General features: G+C 48.0%; 1 protein-coding gene across 5 annotated transcripts in view; it reads right to left on the minus strand.

The window, feature by feature from the left end:
• The window catches only part of TNIK (TRAF2 and NCK interacting kinase), a 147,516-nt gene that overhangs the window by 3,380 nt on the left and 122,916 nt on the right, over nucleotides 1-21,220 (minus strand). For 3 of the 5 annotated variants that reach the window (XR_004060948.1, XR_004060950.1, XR_004060947.1), the window contains 12 exons: nucleotides 20,814-20,977; nucleotides 19,582-19,679; nucleotides 14,824-15,008; nucleotides 11,554-11,680; nucleotides 9,218-9,382; nucleotides 6,260-6,374; nucleotides 5,728-5,898; nucleotides 4,938-5,082; nucleotides 3,284-3,418; nucleotides 2,938-3,038; nucleotides 1,528-1,677; nucleotides 451-610 (listed from right to left, as the gene is read on the minus strand). Coding sequence is in view for 1 of the 5 variants with exons in the window: in XM_030954010.1 (XP_030809870.1) it covers nucleotides 451-610; nucleotides 1,528-1,677; nucleotides 2,938-3,038; nucleotides 3,284-3,439; nucleotides 4,951-5,082; nucleotides 5,728-5,898; nucleotides 6,260-6,374; nucleotides 9,218-9,382; nucleotides 11,554-11,680; nucleotides 14,824-15,008; nucleotides 19,582-19,679; nucleotides 20,814-20,977 (1,724 nt within the window). In the remaining 4 variants the exon portion in view is untranslated. Of the gene's footprint in view, nucleotides 1-450; nucleotides 611-1,527; nucleotides 1,678-2,937; nucleotides 3,039-3,283; nucleotides 3,440-4,937; nucleotides 5,083-5,727; nucleotides 5,899-6,259; nucleotides 6,375-9,217; nucleotides 9,383-11,553; nucleotides 11,681-14,823; nucleotides 15,009-19,581; nucleotides 19,680-20,813; nucleotides 20,978-21,220 lie in introns of all 5 variants that reach the window. The other 2 variants (XM_030954010.1, XR_004060949.1) reach the window with 2 other exon arrangements.

A 21,220-nucleotide genomic window follows, 5' to 3' on the forward strand; every position in this document is an offset into this window, starting at 1 on the left:
GAGCACTTTTCATCCAGAAATTGCTGAGAAATTTAAACAGAAGCAGCCTCACTTCTTCTGGTTTCACAAGGTGAGGAGCTGGGCAGTGTTTTGCCTCCGTGGATTGTGGAGCTGAGCAACAGCAGAGCCCAAAGAGCAACTCAAGGGCTCCCAGCTCCACACTCAGGCCCCCTCCACTCAACACAGTGTCCCACCAGTGCAACAGCTTGCATTATCTCATGTTTATCTTATACTCAAAAAGTTCAAATCTTTAAGAAATTACTTGCTTTTTATTATGGAGGACTAAACAGCAGAAATTTAGCAATTGCATCTCATAGCTGGCTGAGGGAATCCTCTTTGATAAAAGAGGGAAATCCTTGTCATCCCAAATGACTCCATCCCAGCATTCTCAACTCCTCATCTTGCTTGTGGCTTGTATGTTAAGCAGGTGAAGAGGAAGGGCTGACCTACCCACGGAAGTAGGCATTTCTCCCCACTGGAGCACCACGTCTTTAGTGATCCGCCCGTAGGTGTTCACATAGACACCCTCGTCCTCGTAGCACACCAGCATCTCCATCCCGTCCGTCTTGGGCAGGATGACAATGGCGTGAGGAGTGATATTGCCCTGAATCTGCAGGAACACAGAGAGTCAGAATTACTCTGAATGGAGAAAGGGGAAGGCAGCAGAGCACTGCAGGGAAAAAGCCCAAAGCAGCCAGAGAACAAAGCCCTCCCGCATTCCCCACACAGGCACTGGGTTTCAGAGATAAGCCTGAAGGGGAATAGACTGTCATGTTTACCCCAGCATCAAAGCTGTCTGACACAGCAAGGATAAACAGGTTCAGCAATTACAGACAGATCACAACATACACGCCCCCAAGACTGATGGCTGACACTTGGCTGGAACACAAGTAAGTGACTGAGCCAATGAATCCATCAGCAGTTCAAATCAAGGTAAATCAACTCAGAATTTTACAGGCAGCCCTAGGGAGGAAATATCCTTTTTTTTAGCAATCACCTGTTAGCTCCAAGGGCAGCTGCATTGGCTTTCCACCCATGTCTGCCCTTCCATAGCTAAGACAACACAAAACCATCCCAAACTGCCCCAGTATTTCTCCCTCTGCTCTTGCTAGTTCTCACAGAGGAGACTGCTGCTTGGATCAGATGCAACAATTCCTACATTTGTTTAGTGACACAGTTTCTCCTCAACCAGTTTACTGTGGGCCAACAGTATAGATGGAGTTTAAATGACCCAACAAGAAAATCCTACAGAGAGCTCCATTACTGCTCCATGCAGCGTACAGACAGATTGTCCTTTTTGTGGGACATAAAAAAACCTTTACTTTAAACTTTACTGCTCCTGCACGAGGACAGAAACAGCCTGTGCAGGTGAACATGAAGTATGTGACAGCCCTGAGTCCTCTTTAAGTGAGTGCAGCACTGGGGAATGTCACACCATCACTGGTCCCCACTGTGAGCCCCTGGGAGCCTGCCCAAACCTCACTGGTGACCTGTGCTCCTCAGGCAGCAGCACTGCCAGGTACTCACGTGAGATGGTATATAGATATCATAGGAGTTCCCAGAATCTACATCAATCACATGGAAACCAGTGTGGGATCCAAAGATAACCTTCAGCCTCTGACCTTCTTCTACAGTGAGATCCACGAGCAACGGCTTGTGCTGGAGATCTGCAAAAGACTTTTATAATCCCTTCCATGAGCATCACAGAAAACCAACAAATCCCCACTGCAGCAGCCTGATACGCTTTTGAAATCATATTTGTTTGCCTGTGTTTCCTACTAAATATGTGGTTATTTATACTCCTGCCTCTCTGTTCCCCTGTCAGATGCCTCAGAGGGTATTCAGTCATCCCAGCAGATAAGTGCCCACCCTTGCCAAGCCCAGCTCTCTCTCACAGCAGCCCGAGGCCAGCACAAGGATTTGGATTCTGAAGGAAGGAGACAGCTCAATTTTACACGAGTGTGTTCAGTCTCTCTCAGCAGAGATCTGTGACCACCCACCTCCTGCCTTGGCAGAGATCACTGCTCTGCTTTGGGCAGCTGAAATGAGTCAGTTTAGCAAAGACCTACTTTTCCCTGCTCCAGCTAACCTGCTGCAGCAAGGCTGGGACCAATCCCAGCCATGTCCAGATCAAGCACCATGGCTTAGGTGCTCAGCAGGAGAGGGACACAAACACCTGTGGGAAGCTGGATCCCAGAGCATTTTGATGCTGCTGAGCTCTCTGTGTCACTGAGCCCATTTACTCTGGCTTTTGTTCAGAAAAAGCAAATGTGACCTAATACTGCATAAGTCCTTGTGTGTTGGAAAGATGTAAAATGAGATCACTCAGCATGAACATCTCCACAAGGCATTGCCCTTGTGATTCTTCTCTGCACAGAGCTTGGGATGCAAAGTGCTCTGAAGGACTAAGCACAAAATACCCACTGGCAGGCTGGAGAGGAGGAAGGTCTCACTGAGGAAACCAAGGCAGGTGGAAAGGAAAAAAGAGAAAGAGTGGGTCACTCTCCCAAACTTTTTGTCTTGAAACAGAATCCACATTGCAGAAGGGGAGAGGACCTTGCAAAATGAAAATAGAAAATCATGCCAGCCTATTTTTGTACTGTATGTTAAAAATTAGTCAGAGAGGAAAAAAACCACCAAACACAAAAACCTCACAAAAAACACACACCAAAATCCCCAACTCAGTTTTACTCATATGCATTTGATCCGCTTTCTGCAAATTCCTCAAGTAAAGCCTGCTAGCATAAACTAATAATAGCAGTTCATTGTTGGCTGTAAGCAGAACATTTCCAATCTCTTCAGCCAGCAAGGATCCCATCTCCTATGCCTGCCAGGCATCCTGAAGGAGCTCAGCTACATAAGCAAGATGGTTTTCTGCTCTGCAGAGTACAGAAACCTCATGTATTTACAATTACAGAGTATAAAAGACAAACATACCTTAAATGCCATAAACTTGTGATATGGTTTAGGAGCCCAAGCGTAGATCTCTACAGCGTTCTTTAAGGCAATCACCAAGAACTTGATTCTTTCATATTTCACTAAAATAAAAACAAACCCAATTTTAAAAACATTCACTTTCTTCCTGCAAATCTCCAGGAACAGCTTCTTAGGCCATCCCTCTGTTGGTTCTCATTACACAGAGCCCACCTAATGCATAAAGATGCATTTACTTTAAAATTTACTTGTGGCTATGGTCTACCCACACTTCTATTATCCAATTGTCAGGTCAGACCTAAGACCAGAGAACAAAACCACATCTCTTCAGACATTTATTTCCACTCACCGACTTTGTAGTGGATGCATCCCTCCAGGTCCCCAACTGTGATCCAGCCCTGCTTCTTCTCCACCTCAGGGTCATTGTGTAAAATCCTGTTTCTCAGCCAGGACAGGTAGTACACACGCAGCTTGTTCTTCTTTCCTGTTGGCAAAGGAAACGTCCCTGTCAGAGCAGAGCACGTTTGCATGGACCATCTTGTGCTTATTTTCAGTCACAAGATGATAGAGTTTAAGGCTATTTCATGATAAAAGTAATATAAATAGTAATTGAAATTAGTAATTCAGTTGTTGTGTTGGGTTTTTCCTTGGGAAGGAATATATGGAAAGTGAAGCCCAGAGCTCTGTCTTGCAGGCTGACCCTGGAAAAGGCAGGCTTTTGCTTCCCACAGGCTGGGAGTATTCCTTTTCCTACAAATCAGTGCTCACAGAGGGACAGTGGGGCTCAGTGGGGCAGCGATCCCAACGCTCCTACAGCTCACAGCTTATCCAACCACTCAGCAACCTGGTTTCTTTCCTTCCCTCTCCTTCATACAACATTAACTCCATCCTGGAGATGAGACAGGAGCTCCTTGGCCTGCGACAGGCACTGCTGTTAGCCAGCAAGCCTGGTGCTGGGCTCTGCAATGCTGAGGGGCTGCCAAATTTCTGCACTGCTGCCTGCTCTTGGATGGATGTGACAAGGCTGCAAAATCCCTGTGGCTGCAGAGCCCCCATGACAGGGACAGGACAGAGCTCACACTGAGCCTGGTGAGAAGAGACCCAAAGGATAGACCCTGTCTGCTCACAGGTTTCCACAAGTCCCCAGGACTCATTCTCAGCATCATCCTGGAGTTTGATGCTATTCCCATTCCAGCTGTACTAAACCTCTTATCCCTACAGCTGGATCCCAAAACCACAGGGGAGCTTTACCAGACCAGGTAAAGGATGGAGCAGTGAGTTTGGAGCTCTGGCTGAATGGGGGGAGCAGGAATTTGCAGGTGAATGCAGAGTGAGGCCAGAAAGGAAACAGAAGGATGCTATCAAACAATTTCCTCATGAGCACTTCTCTTGCTGCCCTCTGTGAGCTTTGTTGGACAGGTATCAGCAGGAGAAGGCTCTGCCCTGGCTGTCACCCATGTGCTCCTTGGGACTGCTCTGCAGAAGGATGTTGGATGCTCTCCTCAGAGACTGGACTACAGAGGTTTTGGGTTTTTTTGCCAGAAATCACCCCATGAGCCTGATATGAGCACTCTGGAGCTCCCAGCTAAACATGGGGACAGTGAAAAGCCTGTGGCCCTCACAATGCTTGGGACAGCCCAAGCACATCTGTGGTCTGAACTGGAAATCTAAAGCCATGGATTACAGCTCCCTCAGCCAGAGCCAAAAGCAGAGCTCTCTGCCCCCTCAAGCTGTGACTGTCTCCTTTGCTGAGCCACCTGCCTGTATCCTGCACCTCCCCTTCCCTACCCAAGGAGACTGGAGATGAAATGCAGTCAGCAGGTGAAGAAAGCAAACTCTCTTGAAAGCAGATTAAACTGATTTGTTTCCAGAATAAACCATGTCCAACTCCGCTGGGAGCTTCCCTCTGACAGCACTGAGCAGGTTCTGTCTGAGTTGGAGCCACTCAGGGCTTGCACAAGGCCCAGCAGGTGAATGATGGGGTGAAAGCACAAGAGGGGCACCTGATATTGTCACGAAGGACGTTGAGGCCCTCGAGGACGTCCATCTGCTGGAAGCGCCGCCTGTTGATGAGGTTGTAGACCTTGCCCTGCCCGCTGCGGTCCAGCAGCATCAGGCCATTCTCTGTGCCCACCAGCAGATTCACACCTGCAGAAGAGAGCAGAGCAGAGGGCCATGGGTGCCAGGAGCCATGGTGTTCCCAAACAACACCCCGAGCTCATCTCTGCTGCCACCAGAAGTGTGACTGACCCTGGGACAGGAAGGGTCACTCTGCAGCACGGGGGATGTGACCCTTGGGGCATGGAGAAGTGTAGCCATGATATTTTCTGAAAAATCCCTTTGCTAGGATTTTTCTCCTGAGAAGCTGAGAGGCCTCAGGAACAAAATGTAAACAATGATTATCTGCTGCTGTGGAATGCAACAGATGGATCAGTGATTGGTCTCATGTGGTTGTTTCTAATTAATCGCCAATCACAGTCTGGCTGTCCAGACTGTCTCAGTCAGTCACAGGATTTCGTTATCATTCCATTCTTTCTTCTTGCTTGCTAGCCTTCTGATGAAATCCCTTCTTCTATTCTTTTAGTATAGTTTTAATGTAATATATATCATAAAATAATAAATCGAGCCTTCTGAAGCATGGAGTCAGATCCTCATCTCTTCCCTCTTCCTGGGACGCCTGCGAACACCGCCACAGAGAAGGGGCCAAGCAGAGGCAGGGGCACATTCCCACACATTCCCACATTCCCACACATTCCCAGCCCCTGGGAGCCACAGGGTGTGCCTGGAGCTTACCCCAGAGAGCAGCACAGAGGATCTCGGAGTTGAAGCGCTTCTTGTACTTGCGGATCTCGGGGGTGTCGCTGTGCGGGCGGATGTTGGTGGGGTTCACGTTCACCACCGAGATCTTGCGCGCCTCGTTCAGCTTGGCCTGCTCCTGCCTCAGCAGCTCGCTGGTGAACAGGGCTGGCAAGGCAACAGGGGAACACAGGGAGAGGTTAAATGCTCTGTCACCTCGTTTTTGGAACAGAGTGATAATATTTGGTTTATTTCTCCATGGGGGAGTCATCACCGTGTTACAAGGTATTAGTTTGCCCAAGCAGACAGCAGGGTGGATTTCTGCTGCTCCCTGTTTCCTCCCAGATCTTTCTGGTGACGTTTTGCTGGGAGGGAGAAGAAGTTGGATGGCAGCTAGAGAGGGCAAGGATACAGACACCAGCTATGTGTGGATGTCTGGGGTGATTGAAATGTGAGAAGTTCACTGGGGTTATTCAGGCTCCCTGACCTTCTTTCTCTCCCATCTCAAACTGGTCACATTGGCTCTTACGATTAGCAGATGACTCTTCATCCTCATCTTCATCTTCATCAGTAGGTGAGGTCTGATACACTCTGGTGTCCACAAAGGGGGTGAAAGAGGCTTTGGTGCTACTTCCCATACCATACTAGAAAATGAACAGCAAGAGAGGGCTCAGTGCACAGCAGTAACACCTGTGTACATCTAAGACTTTCTAATTAGCAAATGGTGCCTGCCTCTGCAGTGCCCTTTTGGAGCCCTTAACGAACATCTCCTCCTCATAACTAATCAGAAACAAACATTAAATTGGATTTCTGAGTGTTTGTGAGCAACAGAAAATGGGAGGAGCAGGGCCTGGCTCTGCTCTCTCCTCACAGGCAGAAGCACAGCCATGAGGACAGTCAGCAGAGAAGCCACAGGGCCAGAGGCAGAAGCCAAGGCAGGTAAAATCCAGCCCAGAATCACAGAGTCATATAGACTGGAGCAGACCTTTAAGATCATCAATCCACCTGTTTACTTCTCTGCATCTCACACACGTGCCTTAAACCTTCTCTGGGACATCAGGCAGGCGAGGGTTTGCTTTTCCCACGTTCCCATTCCTGCTGAGGTTGGCAGGATGGTGCTAGGAGTCCCTGTGAAGCCCTGGCCTGGGGCAGCTGGCACAGTTTTAAATTATTCCCCAGCACTTCAAGTGGGACTGCAGAAAGGGGCATTTCTAAGTTAACAAAACTTAACCTGAGGGTAGGGCAGGAAATGTCAGAGCCAATACTTTGCTGAGGGAATCTGGGGATGAAAAACTGCAGTGTCACACTGCTTTCTTTATAAAACCATTGCTTTAAGGCAGAAAACGAGGGTAAGACCTCCTTCCAAGCAAAAGGAAATCCTTGTCTTTGGAGTCAAAGTGACGTGAATTCCCCCTTCTTTGAGCAGCTTATCCTTCCTACTCCAGCATTTACCCAGGACACGCTTTATGGACGAGCTCAGTTTAGAGCTGCAACAGCAGCAAACCCAGCTCACTCTGCAGCACCACTACAGCTCACGTTTTTCTTCTCTGGGACATTCATTGTCCTTCCTGTGAAATAAATCTTCCTCAGCTTTCACCCAGTCACCAAGCCCTGGCTGCTCCCCATGCCCTGTGTGACAGCAGCCATGGGGACAAGTCCCCCCTACCTGGGAGATGTGCCAGGGGGAACACCACCACCCTGGCACATGCCCACTGAAACCAGACTGGGGCTGTGCCTGTTCTCCAGTGGGCCATAAAAGGATTCAAGGGCACAAAAAACCAGGTGTAGGAGCAGCTTCGTGGCTCATGACTTTTCCCAGCATTTTGGGGCTGGCATCCATGGGTGAGCCAGCATCCCTGCCAAAATCAGGCTGTGCATCCTGCTTCCCTCCCAGCCCTATTCCCTGACAGCCTGTTTCCATAGAAACAGGATGGATTTCTAAACTGAACATGGTAGCTGAAGGAGTTAACAGCCTGCAGCAGGGAAGGCTGTGGGCACAGATACCTCTGCTTTGTGCTTGTCTCCTATCCAAGAAATACACAGATTCTTTCCCTGTGCTGAATGTCTTTTCCATAAAACAATAGCGATTTAAGGAAGAGAAGATTTCAGTTTTTGCAGGGATTTCCAGCTGAGAGCCAGGTGCTTTCCACCAAATGCATTACAAAGAAACCCCTCATCCCAATGCACCGAGCATTTTTCCTTGCTCACATTCAGTTATTCTCCTCAGAAGATGACATTTTAATAGCTTCCAAGGCTGATATTTAAATATTAAGACTTCATCTTCCCCCAGGTCCTGTTCAACAGCCTATAAACCTGTGTGGTGGCTTAAAAAGAGCATCAAGCTGCAGGCTGAGGTCGTGCTTGCATGAGTCACCTGGAAGCCCATGAACAAAATCCCCAAGTTTCCACTCACACCCACTCCCTGCTCAGTCAACTCTAAAAATACAATTTTAGAAATGGAGAAGATCTTTTTGGTTGATGTTCTATAATTGAATACATTAAAACCCAATCCTAGGCTGCATCTCAGCCCCAGGATGACTGTGGAAGGTGTTAATTTCAGGATCGACTCTCTCATTCCTGCTTTTAATGCCAATGAGGAAACAGATAAAAACTTGAGGTCAAGTCAGGCACCATCTGTTCTTACGTTTTATCAATGCCCAATTCCAAGAAATTTTTATTTTTATACTCCTAGTAAAAGCACACCATAGAGTGAGAACGCCATTTCTATGAAAGAACATAGGATGGCAGAACTTCTGATGCACAACCTACCGAATGAAACAAAAACATTAAATACAATAGCTTAATTAGTACCAAATGGGTTGATTTCTCATGGGAAAAATGAACTGTTTGGTTCCCACAGCTAAGGATGGTAAACTGGGCACATCAATTCCCTTGGTTTATTTGTCACATCTTGTACTAAGATTTTTTACACTTTCTTTAATTTTAATGTTCAATCACTTGCCTATAAAACACCTACCAGAGAGAAACATTTGGCCATGACAGGAAACACATGACTTTAAAAGTGTGCAGGTTCTTTTACTCTGAAGAATAATCTGGAATTTGGTTGGCTTTGGTTTTTGGTAACCTTTTCAGTCATGATAATTATCAGAGGTTGCACAGATGGAAGCTGGGCCCAGTTGAAGCTAATGGCATCACTGGCTCTCACCACTTCCTTTTCTATCCAAGTGTCAAAAAAAAATGGGACTTTCTTATCAGTTGTCAGCACTGGTGTCACACCACCAGAACTCCAGCTGGTGGGCTTGAAAGACCTAATAAATCCTTCTCCCATCAGCCACAGATCCCTACAGCAGTAACCCATCCGATTCCCTCGCATTTCCACTGCACTCACCCACGGGGACCAGAAACAGAGAGAAGGAAGAGCCAAGAAAGGCAGGGAGGAAAGCAGGAGAGCCCATCAGGGGGCAGAGATGTTAATACTTGATTTACAAGCAGTGCAAAGGAGAAAGAGGAGCCCCCCAGCACCTACTTCAGGCACCGAGTCCATGTCCTGCGCATGCGTGGAGACTCGCCCCAGGGCCTCGGTCGGCGTGCCCGCCGGCGAGTGGCTTTGCTGCACCAGGTCAGGCAGATTGATGTGACCTGCAAAGCCATTGCTGGCTGCGTGGCCAGAACGCTTTTTTTCACCAGAGGTCTGCAGAGACACAAGGCATGAGGAAGAAAGAGAAGGGAGGGGGGAGGGAAGAGAAAAAGAAGAGAAAAAAAACCAAACCAAACGAAGTTGTCGGCAGTCCCCCGGTTCCCAGAGCAAGCACAGGAGAAGGACCCTCTCTGTTCCATCCCCATGCAGCCTGGCAAGCAGCAAACCAACCCCCCACTCCAGAGAATTAAAGACAGGATTAATGACAAAGTCAATACAGAGTAATTAGCCACGAAACAGCGAGAGAGGCCTGGTCACTGTTGGTTGGAGATGAGGAACGCAGGGCAGAGTCTGTGCTTGCCCCCATGGGTGCAAACCCCATGGCCAGCTCTCCTCCCTCATGGCCACTGGTGACAGCAGAATCTGAGCCCTCAGTCAGCCTCAGCCTGGACAGCTTTGCACAGCTATGGCAAAGAGCAGCCTGACTGCAAGTGCCAGCACAGCCCTGTCCCATGTTTCTGTGACCCAAACCAGCAGTGAACAGCAGCAGAGGAGGGGGGGCAGAACCACCAGCAGCTTGCTCTGCACACGAGGCTCCTTGGATTTCCACAGGGTTCCCCTTCCATTCCATCTCCTCCCTGTGCAACGCAGGTACTGGAAGTTTCTCCCTTCCTAATTTATTTTGCCATTTTGATGGACCTCACCTACCTGAAGCACATCAATGAGATTGTTACAGAGATTTACCCATTTACTGGGATTTGTGGAAACTTTAACTGGGCTCACCAAGCCCCTGACTAGTCCTGATGACATTCATCTTTTGATTGCTCATTATCATCACCTTGGACCACACCTTGCCATCCCACCAAAGAGTGAAAAGCTCTTTGCCCAAAGCCCTCTGACCTCAGTGAGCCCATCCTCTGATGGCTATGGTAGTGGGGGGAAAAACAGTAAGCACCCAGCACAAGGCTGCAGTTTGGATTTCTTATCATGCTTTCTCCTCCCAGTGGGGTTTTCCAGCTGCTTCTCTTGCTCATGCCTTTTAAACCCTTCTGCATCCCAATTCCCATCCAGCCCCGCTGGCACAGCACAGATTTTACTGTTATGATGCTGAACACAAGCTCATTTCAGGAACAGCTGCCTGTTACACAGGGCCTTGTTCTCCCAGTCCCCCATAGCACCCTCCCTGGTTTAGGGATGTGCAGAGCTGTGGGGATCCCTGCTCTGAACAGCTCCACCCCAGTCAGGGATGGGGTGGACTGTATCACCACCCCCTCCAAAACTGATGGAGAAAGGCAGCAAACATGCTGTAACTTCTTTTGCTAACTCATTCCTCTCTTTCAAACTTGCATTCATCTTTTTCCTTCATAGGTGAAGGTATTAGATAAATGGAATTAAGAACTAAAATGCAGCTCAAGTCTAGTTTACATGTGATCTAAAGATCCCTCCTTTACAATTGCAGACTCCAAGCTCCCCTTCCTCCTTCTCCTCTCCCATCCACCCCCGTGATGTGCTGGTGGCAGAGTGTCTCCCCTGTTCCCTAACCACCAGGGCCTCCTCCCCTCTCACCAGGAGCCCAGCTACCCATCTGCACTTCCACCAGCATCACCAGAACGTTCCAGCAGCTGGAAAGTCGAGAAACACCGAGGGAGATCTTCCACAGGCACTGAAGATGCCTCCTCTGCCTCACTGCTGCAGAACCATCCCTCAGCACTGCTCCCACCACAGCCTCACCTCCACAGCCCTGGGATGAGGGCTCACATCCATCTGGGATGCCCAGTGCCTCCCACAGTGGTCTCTGAGCAGGACCAGCCTCTGCTGAAAGCCCCCAAATGCTCTACAAACACTGCACGGCTCTAACAGGCCCAAGGTGGCAAAGGCTGGGGAGAAGAGGGCAAATTTCGGGCCAGTTCCAAGTGAATTCACTGAATGCTGTAAATGGAAGGTAACTCCAGCTGCCTGCAACCATGGTGGGGTTACAGCAGAGCCGTCTGCAGGAGCCTCCTCCCCGCCGTGCCCTGGCACTGCCATTCACTGCTGTTTGTAGTTCCGAGAAACATTTGCACTTGTCACATTTGCCCCGGGTGTAAATTGCATTAACGAGAGCGCTAACGAGCACAATTTACTCCTTGTTTTGTGTTCCGGACACACAGCACTGTTAGTTTTGGTGCTTACATGGGCAAAACCTCCTGAAGATGCTCCATGGAAGTGTTTGTTTTACAACTTACCTCCCTCACCATTAAAGTCCCTTCCCTTGAAATATTGCTAAACGTATCTGCGTGGGAAGTCTCGAGCCCGTGGGTTGTCACCATTCCCAGGTTGTATGGCTCGTTGCTTCCAGGAATTCCTGTGGGTCTGGGGACAGAGAGGAAAAGCATTAATGGTGAATATTCCCTTTGTTAAACTAGGTGAAAAAAAATCCTCTAGTACGGTATTATTTCAATAAAGGTAAGGCTCTGTAGCTCACAGGAAGAAAAGTTAGAAAAATGTATCCACTTGGATTTATGGGGAAATTATAGATGCTGCCAGAAATACAGGGCCAGGGTGAGGCTGATAAACGACAGATACCAAAGAGAGACCATTCTCTTTCTTATCCCCAGGTGTCCTGAGAGGAGCACTGATGAACGGGTAACAAGGAGTGGCACTACTTTATAGATTTTTTTTCTACCTAAAAGAGCAGCAGAAAACCAAAATTTACTCCCTTTAATTCCCACCTCAACCCCTGAAAAGGAAACACCAGAGCATCTGATGGCAAATAACAAGGGAGGGGATGGGGTCTGGAGAAGATGTGGGCAGAAGGACAAGTTGTGTCCTGTAGCTTTCTGCTGTTTCCCAGGTGAAAATTCAGCCCTAACCTGTGGTTTCACCTTGAAATTTCCATGATTCTTTTTGAAGAAGGGGGCTGGAATTTATTGAATTTTAGGACTGCCTGAGATTGGATGTCACAGGTGCTTGAGCAGCCCCCATTACTTCACTTGGCAGCCTGGCTGCTTAAATATAACCGGAACAAATCCACAAGCAAACAACCAACAGCCCTGGATGATCAGACCTGTTACTCTGCATTTAAAAGCCTCACAGACCAATTGCTTCCAGCAGCGTAAGGCAATACAACCTTGAACTCCTGTGCACACCAACAAGCCCCGAGGCTTGTGAGGGAGCCTGGTCGGTGAAAAGCCAAAACAACCTGGATTAATCATGGGGTTACTGGTCCAGGGTGGGACCTGAGCCCTGGGGACCCCGAGGTGGGACTGGCTCCTTGCCTGCATCCTATCAAACCTACAGCTGGACAGGCAACACAAAGGCATTCCAGCCAGCAGCCCTCCAGACTCCTACAGCACCTTTCATGTGAGGAGCTAACACCTCCCTGCCATTAGCTTTTCACCAAAGGATGAGAAAATAGCACAGTTATTATAGCTTTAAAATAAGAAAACAGGGCCAGAGGAGGTTATGTTAATTTTGAGACTGTACAGCCAGAGAATGAATGGCTGAGGCAGCCCTGAGGTCCCAAATTTCATCAGTGCACAGTTTCCCTGTCATCCTGCAAGAATTCCCTGGCCATGGGCAAGAGCTGGCTTGCACAGCTCAAGGAGAGGGAGCTGAAGGGAGTCATCAGAGTCTTCAGATGGAGAAATGGTATCTCCAGAGGTGGATGTAATAAACAATTCCTCCTATCCACTGGGGCACAGAGCAAAAATGGATAGGTTTATCCTGCAGCAGAAGAGACTTGGATAGAGCTGGAATGAAGAGCAGGCAAGTGCTCAGGGAGGATACCCAGGGAAGTTTAAACATGGGCTACACAAAGATCACTCAGAAGGTGCAGCAGAAGATAAGATGATCTCTCTTCGTCCCACTTTCCAATGACAAACACTGAACATAGGAAAATAAATCTGTCAGAAAAAACACCAAAGTACATTGAGACTGAACTTGAGCTAAGGTCCCTTTTGTGAAATAAGGGTTTAACTCAGAGGATTTGCTTTCTTTTTCCCCAGACATGGGGCAGTGCAGCTCTGCCTGCAGACACCCCTGCATCTCCACCCCGTGTCTCTGGGACACAATGGAGACAGGACATTCTGGGACATGTGGCACTGGGCTGGCAGGGGCTGGGGGCATCCAGCTCACTGCTGTCATCCCACACATGTGGCTGCAAGGCATCCAGTGGGATATTCATCCACTGGGAAGTGCTGTGTCAAACCCAGGGTGTCTGAAGAAGGATGTCAGCACAAATTAACCACTCCTGATTAAACTCCTCTTCCATGAGCAGCTTGAGGCCCCTTCTGGCACGCCTGACTGCCCATCCCACTGCTGCACATTCAGAGCCATCCCTCTGCCTCCTGACCTGCTCCAACCAACTCAAGAGCTCTGCTTTTAATTCTTCTGCTGGAAGGAAGCTTCAACCCAGGAGCTTGGCACTGTGAAAAACATGGACCCAAGGAGACATGGTCTCCCTGCCACTTAGAGGGCTTCTATGCTGCTCCATGCCCCACCACCATGAATCAGAGAATCAAAGAATTGTTTAGCTTGGAAAAGAACTCTAAATTCCTTGAGTCCAACCATTCATCCAGCACCATCATGTTCACTGCTAAACCATGTTCCTGAAGCCAGGTATGCCTGTATCAACTCTAACTCATTTAGCAGGAAAAATGGAAATGAACTGATTAAAACACAAATAATTCCCTGAAACTTTCCTACAGCTCCTCTGCATATTCAAAGGGGCAGGATTCAGATCCTGCTGCCAGGCAGAGCCCTCCAGAAATGCCCCTGCAAAGCACTGGGTGGGAAACCTGAGCAGAGATATTCCAGGAACTCTCTCCGAATGGCAGCAGCTCCCTGTGAGTGTTGAAGCTGTGCTGCCCTGATCTGGAGGGACTCAAAAGCACAAATGTCCCATGGGACACAACAGTCTGCTGATCTCTTCATTTCACCACTTCAACTCACCAACACTGACTGTGCCAAGGGCAGAAATCCAAGACAAAGATTCAGGATTATTATAATCCTGGCTCTACCAGTTGGCACTGGGCAGGACACCAAGTACTGACACTTAAGCATGGCTTAATTTGGAGCAAGACCAGGCTCAAGAGCAGGCAGAGTTTCAACACATCCATCCCATGGGCAGGACCCACGGTGTGGATGAGGTCAGCTGTGCCCACTCTGGCCAAAAACCTGCCTGGCTCATCAGCAGGTACAGCTCCATCAACTTTGAGCCAACACTCACTGAATATGCAGCAGAAATAGCTCAGGTTTTCCCCATTAATTCTCTCTAGTTTGGAACAGGAAAAACACTCATGCGAGTACATCATCCCTTGCAACCATGAGGCCACTCCCAGCGCCAGCCACCCAACATGGGCACGCTTTGGCCGTGTCCTTTATCACAGCGACTGCTCCTCCAGGCCAGGACACACCAGGGTTTCTCCTCCAGGCCAAGATACGCTGGGGTTTCACCTCCAGAAAAACACACACCGGGGTTTCATGGCTTGCCCCCCAAAGAAAGCGCTGCTCACATGAGCCGTGGGATGTCACTGACAGGCACGGTCCCGTCGTGTGTCTCGTTCTCCCCATCCTCCTCCTCCTCCTCGCTGCTCTCAGACTCCTCGCTGGAGGAGGAATAGTCTGTCACCTTCTTCAGGGGCCGGTTGGTTTCCTCGATGCGCAGCTCCCTCAACTCTTTGGCTAAAGCCGTCAGGTCCTAAAGGGGATGGGGGCAAGGAAACAAGGAAGCGACAGCTGTTACATTCAGAGCGAGGAGAAGGTCACATACATCTCTCCAAAAGCCAATGCTAACAGCACAAGCAACGAGAAATAGCTTTACAGAGTCGTTACAAACATGAGACAAACGTAAGACAATGTTTGTAGCATGTAGCATTTATTAAACAAAACAAAACTGATTTACGCTCACTGAAAAGTCAATAGCCAACCTCTTCTTTTTCTCTTTGGAACGTGTATGTGCATATATATACACACACTTATATGTATATACACGACAAAATTATATTTGTTGGAAAAGGTGAAGTTCAGTCACCATCATAGTAAACTGGAAAACAACGTCACTTCAAAGATTGGCTCAGAGAATTTCTCCTGCAGGGTTTTCTCTTCTTTCAAACTTCTCAAAGAGACCCCGTAATGGTATTTATTCTGTAATAAATGCATTTGGGAAGGAAGCAATGACAGCATCTCCCATGGAGTGGTGCAATCCCCACGTCAAGAGCTGCTTCCATGGTGAGTCTCCGCTGTCGGGCGGCTGCCGAGAGGCGGTGAGGAGCACGAGGAGAAGCGCCCAGCTCAGCCAGACTTTGGAGTCACAGCTCTGAGTCAGCCACACGATCAAAAAATAATAACAATAAAAAAAAAAATCCCTCAGCGGGACCCATTAAGCACTTTATGTGAAATGTGGCAGCCTACAAGCTAAGGGAGAAAGAAAAAAAAAAAAAAAAAAAAACAAAAAAAAAAAAAAAACCAAAAAAGCCTTGAAACAAGAAAAAAGATAGGAGCAGTCTCAAAGCCTAGTCATAATTTTTCAGTTTACCATGACTTTGATGAGGTCTCAGACCCGACAGTCATATAAAATAGACACTGCTATTTCAAAACAAGGAACATGGCAGGCACCGTGTAGAAAAGAGACTTTTTGTTATCTTACATGCTTTTATAGCAATGCAGGGGGAAGCAGTAGGGCAGAAAAGCATGAGAGCTCGAATTAGAATGGGTTAGAGAACTCTGTTGCACAAGACATGCACATGACGAACAAAGCATTGCAACTGTCAGTCTTACCATTTCTCCCTATATTAGTGACCGAGGTAGGCATCAGTGCATTCGGTCAGAGATAAAGGATCAGGGAGAAAGAAACTCATTGAAAAAGACTAAATTCCACAATTGTCTTACGGCCATACTCTCATTTACTGCATTTCCAGTTTACCGTTCCAGCAGGGCGACTACGGCAATATTAATTACTGTGGCAAAAGGAGCTCCTAAAATCTATCCTGTCGACATGTGAAGAAAAGGATGGAGAAGCTCTATGGCTGAGATGCAAACCCAGTTTGGTTTTTAATGGTGAGGGAGGAATGTTTTGTAAGCAATCTGTGCTTTGGTTGCTGATGACCCACACCTCCCGGCGGGCTCCCACCGGTGACAGCCACACATTCTGCTCCCAGGTCTGCCCTGCCCAGGCTCTGCCATAGACACTCCCCTGGATTTTGGAGAGCTTTGCATCAGACTCAGAAGTACAAGCATCCCAAAAACGGCTTTTTTTTTTTTTTTGTAATTGGTCAATCCCAATTTCACAGCGGGTACCTGTGATGGGTTTGGTATGGGTTGTTCAGCCTGAAGAAGAGAAGGCCCCACGGGGAGACCTCAGAGCATCTTCCACCACCTAAAGTGGCTCCAGTAGAGCTGGAGAGGGACTTTGGACAAGGGTATGGAGTGACAGGACAAAGGGGAATGGCTTCAAACTGACAGACAGTAGGTTTAGATTAGATATTGGGAAGAAATTCCTTATTCAGGCTGTGGTGAGGCCCTGGCAGAGGCTGCTCAGGGAAGCTGTGGCTGCCCCATCCCTGGAAATGTTCAAGGCCAGAATGGATGGGGCTTGGAGTGACCTGGGATAGTGGAAGGTGTCCTTGCTTATGGACTGGGTGGGGTGGGAACAAGATGAACTTTAAGGTCCCTTCCAACCCAAACCATTCTCTGATTCTGTAGTTCTGTGTCCCTCCAAATGGTCTCTGTACATTTAAAGAAAGGCTCTTTACCATGATTAAAGAGAGACTGTGGTATTTCAAGAGCTCCTTTTCCATGCCAACATGTTTGAGATTGATATAGAGTCAAATCTGCAGTCACGACAACTAATTATTTTAATTAGTGCTGCAGCAGCTTCTATGATACGACTGCTTCTTTTCCTAAATAAGAATCGGTGACAATTTGAGCAGCTTAACAATGCTTTCCATTTAGAGTATCAAACATGCTCTTTATTGAGCACTTGCCTTTGAATTGAATTAGAGCCTCTCACTTTAAAAGGGATTTTAGGACTGTGTAAGAGCCTCTTAAAACTGCAGCTGGACTTCTGCAGCACAGGACTAGCACTGATCTCCTCCTGTCACAGCACTGGACTGTGAAAATTATTTCTTTTTTGCACCTTCCACTTCTAACGTGCTTCAAGGCACCCTATCAGCCTTTTTTGGCCATCACTAGAAGACAGTCAAGTATTTTAAAAATCAGCTTAATTACTTTTTAATAACTAATTTGAAAGTTATAAGAGCAGTAATAGTCCCAGACAATATCATCAGATAACTCATATTTCCTAGTTAAAGCTTTGCCTCGGGCTAGTGAATTCTTTGATGCTATCATTTTGTTTAAGTAATGAGCACTTTGTAGGATTAAACAGCTTCACCAAGTTGCTCCTGGACCAAAAACAATCTGACAACCAGAGAGAAAGTGCTCTGTAGTTCCACACATGTTCCAAGTGTTATTACTGAGGGTGACATAATACATAAGTCAGCAGTGTTGGTGCTCTTTAATTACTTTTAATTACAAAGTCTTCTTTAGATTTAATATTTGCTGGAATCAAGTCAGATTGGTTTCCAAAATCACACAGCTCCTTGAGCTTGAATTCAGCACACACACTGCCTCTATTTAGACACTGATTTATGTGCTTTTTTCTTAACAAAGCACCTCATTAAACAAAATGTATTGCTCACATTTTATCCAAGAGAACAAGTTAACTAACCAGCACATCTTCCTTCTTTCATATCTTCTATTTTTAGAGGAAAGAGGCTGCTGAAACCAGTGCTTTCTGCTACAGCCCTGCAGTTACCGGTATCTGCAGTGTGCACAGCGATGCGTGAGGCAAGTTAAATGTTAAATCAGGAATGCTGGGTCTTTTCCCATGAATGTTTAAACATTCACCACTGCCAGATGCACATTTAAAATATTATCCTAAGTGAAAAAGGTGTACTTGAGGACTCTCATTTTTTAAGAGGATGAATGAGGACCAGCACTGCCGAGATGGTTCTGCTGACAGGCTTTGCAGTGGATGCTGGCCCATGAGAATGAACAACCCACTGCTCTGTTTTTCAAGTGCCTTTTTTTGAATTAGGCTTAGAACACATTTTTAAAAGGACTTGATGGCCCCACTGAAATCAGCAGGTGGCCAGGGGCTGTGGCTGAGAGCAGAATGTGGTGAGGGGTCCAGGCTGCCCGACCTCCTGCACCGGCACGAGAAACCAACGCTCTCGCTCCTCCTTCCAAGAGCAGCACCACCTGCTCCCCCACGTGAATGCTGCGATGCCTCTGCCCTGGCCTCCATGCAAGTGCTGTGGCCAGCAGGTTTTGGGCAGCCCAGGGCTGAGCAGAGCACACCAGCAGTGCTGTCCCCTCCCGACACCGGAAAGCCACCGGTTCGCTCTCCCGTCCGACCCGAGATCGCATCGCCACCTTTATCAACAGCACCAAGAAAACCCAGCTCGGAATTAAGCACTAACTAGTCAACCTTGCATAGGCATGACCCACTGAGAAAAGATATCACTAACCTCATCTATAGCTTTCTTATAGCTCTGTGGGTAAAGGAAGAATAATCAGCATCAGAGGAAACAGATCGGGACAGGAAAAAGCCAGAGGAAGGGCAAGCAGGTTAGAAATAAAATTAGAATTGTTAGCTCAACGCTGTGGAGTGTAGAGAAAAAAAACATCATCAACAAAACATTAATACACATTAAAATAGAGAAGCAGTGGAAATTCATATAGTTTTTAGGCTGACTCTGCAGTTTTCAGATACAAATGTCAACAGCATTAAACCAGGAGGAAACACTTCGGATGAGATTTTGCTCAGAATAATAGAAAGGGAGTGTGCAGAGACCACTACCAGGTGGGGTTTTAAGCTGGGAAGGCTGTTGGGGGCTGGTTGGTTCCCCAGCCTTCACGAGCAGAGCATCCCTGGGCGGGTGCTGCGGGGGACATGCAGCACGGAACACAACCATGTGCCATCGGCCACCGCCGCGCCCAAGCTAGCGAAGCCCTTAAGCGTCTGCTTCGCCTGGAAACACAGGCTTAAGTGCTTTCCCCTAGGCTTGGGCTCCTGGTAAAAACTCATGCACTCTCTTAAGCATTCAAATCTCCCAGGGGCTCTTGCTGTACTGCTGCTTTCCAGTCTCTCAGCTGGAGCAGCAGCAGTGCTAGCCTCGTTTTTGGGGTCCCCGCGGTTGTGCCACCGCACCGAAGGGAAACGCGGCCAAGGCAGCTGGCAGCATTCCCATGGGGAGGAATTGAGGACTCACAGCGGGTCGGCTCGGTCGTGTCACGTCCCTGTTGTCCTCCTGCTTGACCTTGGCAGGCTCATGGGAGAGCACAGGGGACCCTTCGGGCTTGGCGTTCCCTGGTGAAAGGCAGGTGGAGAGAGTGGGAATTAAAACACTGCCAAAAGCCACCACTGCATCCCGTCACCTGGGACAGGTGGGAACAGGGGCTTCATCATCACTTTGCTTCTGCTGTCTTGAAAAACCCTCCTGCTCCTTTCTGTTTCTCCACCCAGAGAGCAAGAGAAGCCATAATCCTGCCCAGCCTCCACCAGCAGCCCTCTCACAGAGTTACTGCTCCTTTTCTACTAAAGAAACAAATTTACTTTGCAGAAGAGCAGGGCATGTGATAAATGGAAAGCTCTGCAGCATCTGACATCGCTAGGACAATATTTGTCACAGGATTCCTCATTAGGAAAAACAAAATCAAACCCAAAATGACAATGGGTTACAAACTCCTTTTATTGAGTACCTAGAGGACTGATGGTTTCAACAACAGACACCATCATCTTATAGCCAAGTCATAAAATATTCAAGGCATGGAGGCAGCATTTGTCTTAAAGCTCTTCAGCCCCAGGGAATGGAAGTGTGGGGCTGTGCCAGAATGCAGATGAGTGGGTGTATGGGCTGTGGCAACTCCACTACTCCACTGCCATTAAACAGGGGAATGGAATATCTTTAAGAGGGGCTCTAGGGTGAGAGGGAACAATTTGGCTACACACATAAATCTCATGTCAGCACGGCTGCCTGGTGAAAACATTTGAGAGAAACCTTACAGGTTATGTCACTCCTCTGATCCTATCACTGGCACAAAGATGAAGCCCCCAAAAATATATATATCAATTAAAAGTGAAACACATTCCTAAAGAAACCCCATCAGAAGAGGTGCACCTGGGTGGATGAAGACAGGAAGCACACTGGTTGTTTTCTTTGTTTACCCTAAAGCATAACTCCCATCTCCTTCTGCCAGGGCTACTTGGCAGTGAGGTGCTGTGGCCATCTTATATCAGCCTCCAGGGAAATGGGGCTCTTGGCAACTCTGTTTGCAAGGAGGCCAGCAGGTCACAAAAGCACATCAGAAATGATGGATCCTTTGATTTTTAAATTAAAAAAAAAAAAAACAACAAGCATGAGATCACAGACATCTTGCCCCTGGTGGTTGTCAGGAAGGCTCCCAAAGTGTGCCTGATGCTGAGGGATGTCCCCAAGCTCACCTCTGACTCTGTTGCGCTCGCTGGAGCCAGCCTGGGAGCCAGGCTGGGATCCACCCTGGGAGCTGGGCTGGGAGCTGGGAGTGCTGGAGCTGGAGGAGCTGCCACTGCTGGTCCTCTGCAAGGGGCTCTCCACGATGGTCTCTGTCCTCCTCAGGTCTGGGTTGCTGCAGGAGGACAGAACAGAGGGGCACCGTCAGCCAGGGTCACACCCACCCCAGGGCTCCAGACCCTGCCCACACTGACAGGGGGGCTGCAAAGGCCAGGAGAGTCCTCCTCAGATGGAGGAGACAGGGCTGAGGTCACCAATTCTGGGTGCACTATGACCACCAAAAAAAAAATTGCCTGGAGTAGCTTTCTGCTCTTATTTTGTAAAATTTGGCAACCGGTAAAAGATTCCTTGCTCTCAA

This window comes from Camarhynchus parvulus, chromosome 9 (assembly GCF_901933205.1).
Source record: "Camarhynchus parvulus chromosome 9, STF_HiC, whole genome shotgun sequence".
Taxonomy (NCBI): Eukaryota; Metazoa; Chordata; class Aves; order Passeriformes; family Thraupidae; genus Camarhynchus; species Camarhynchus parvulus.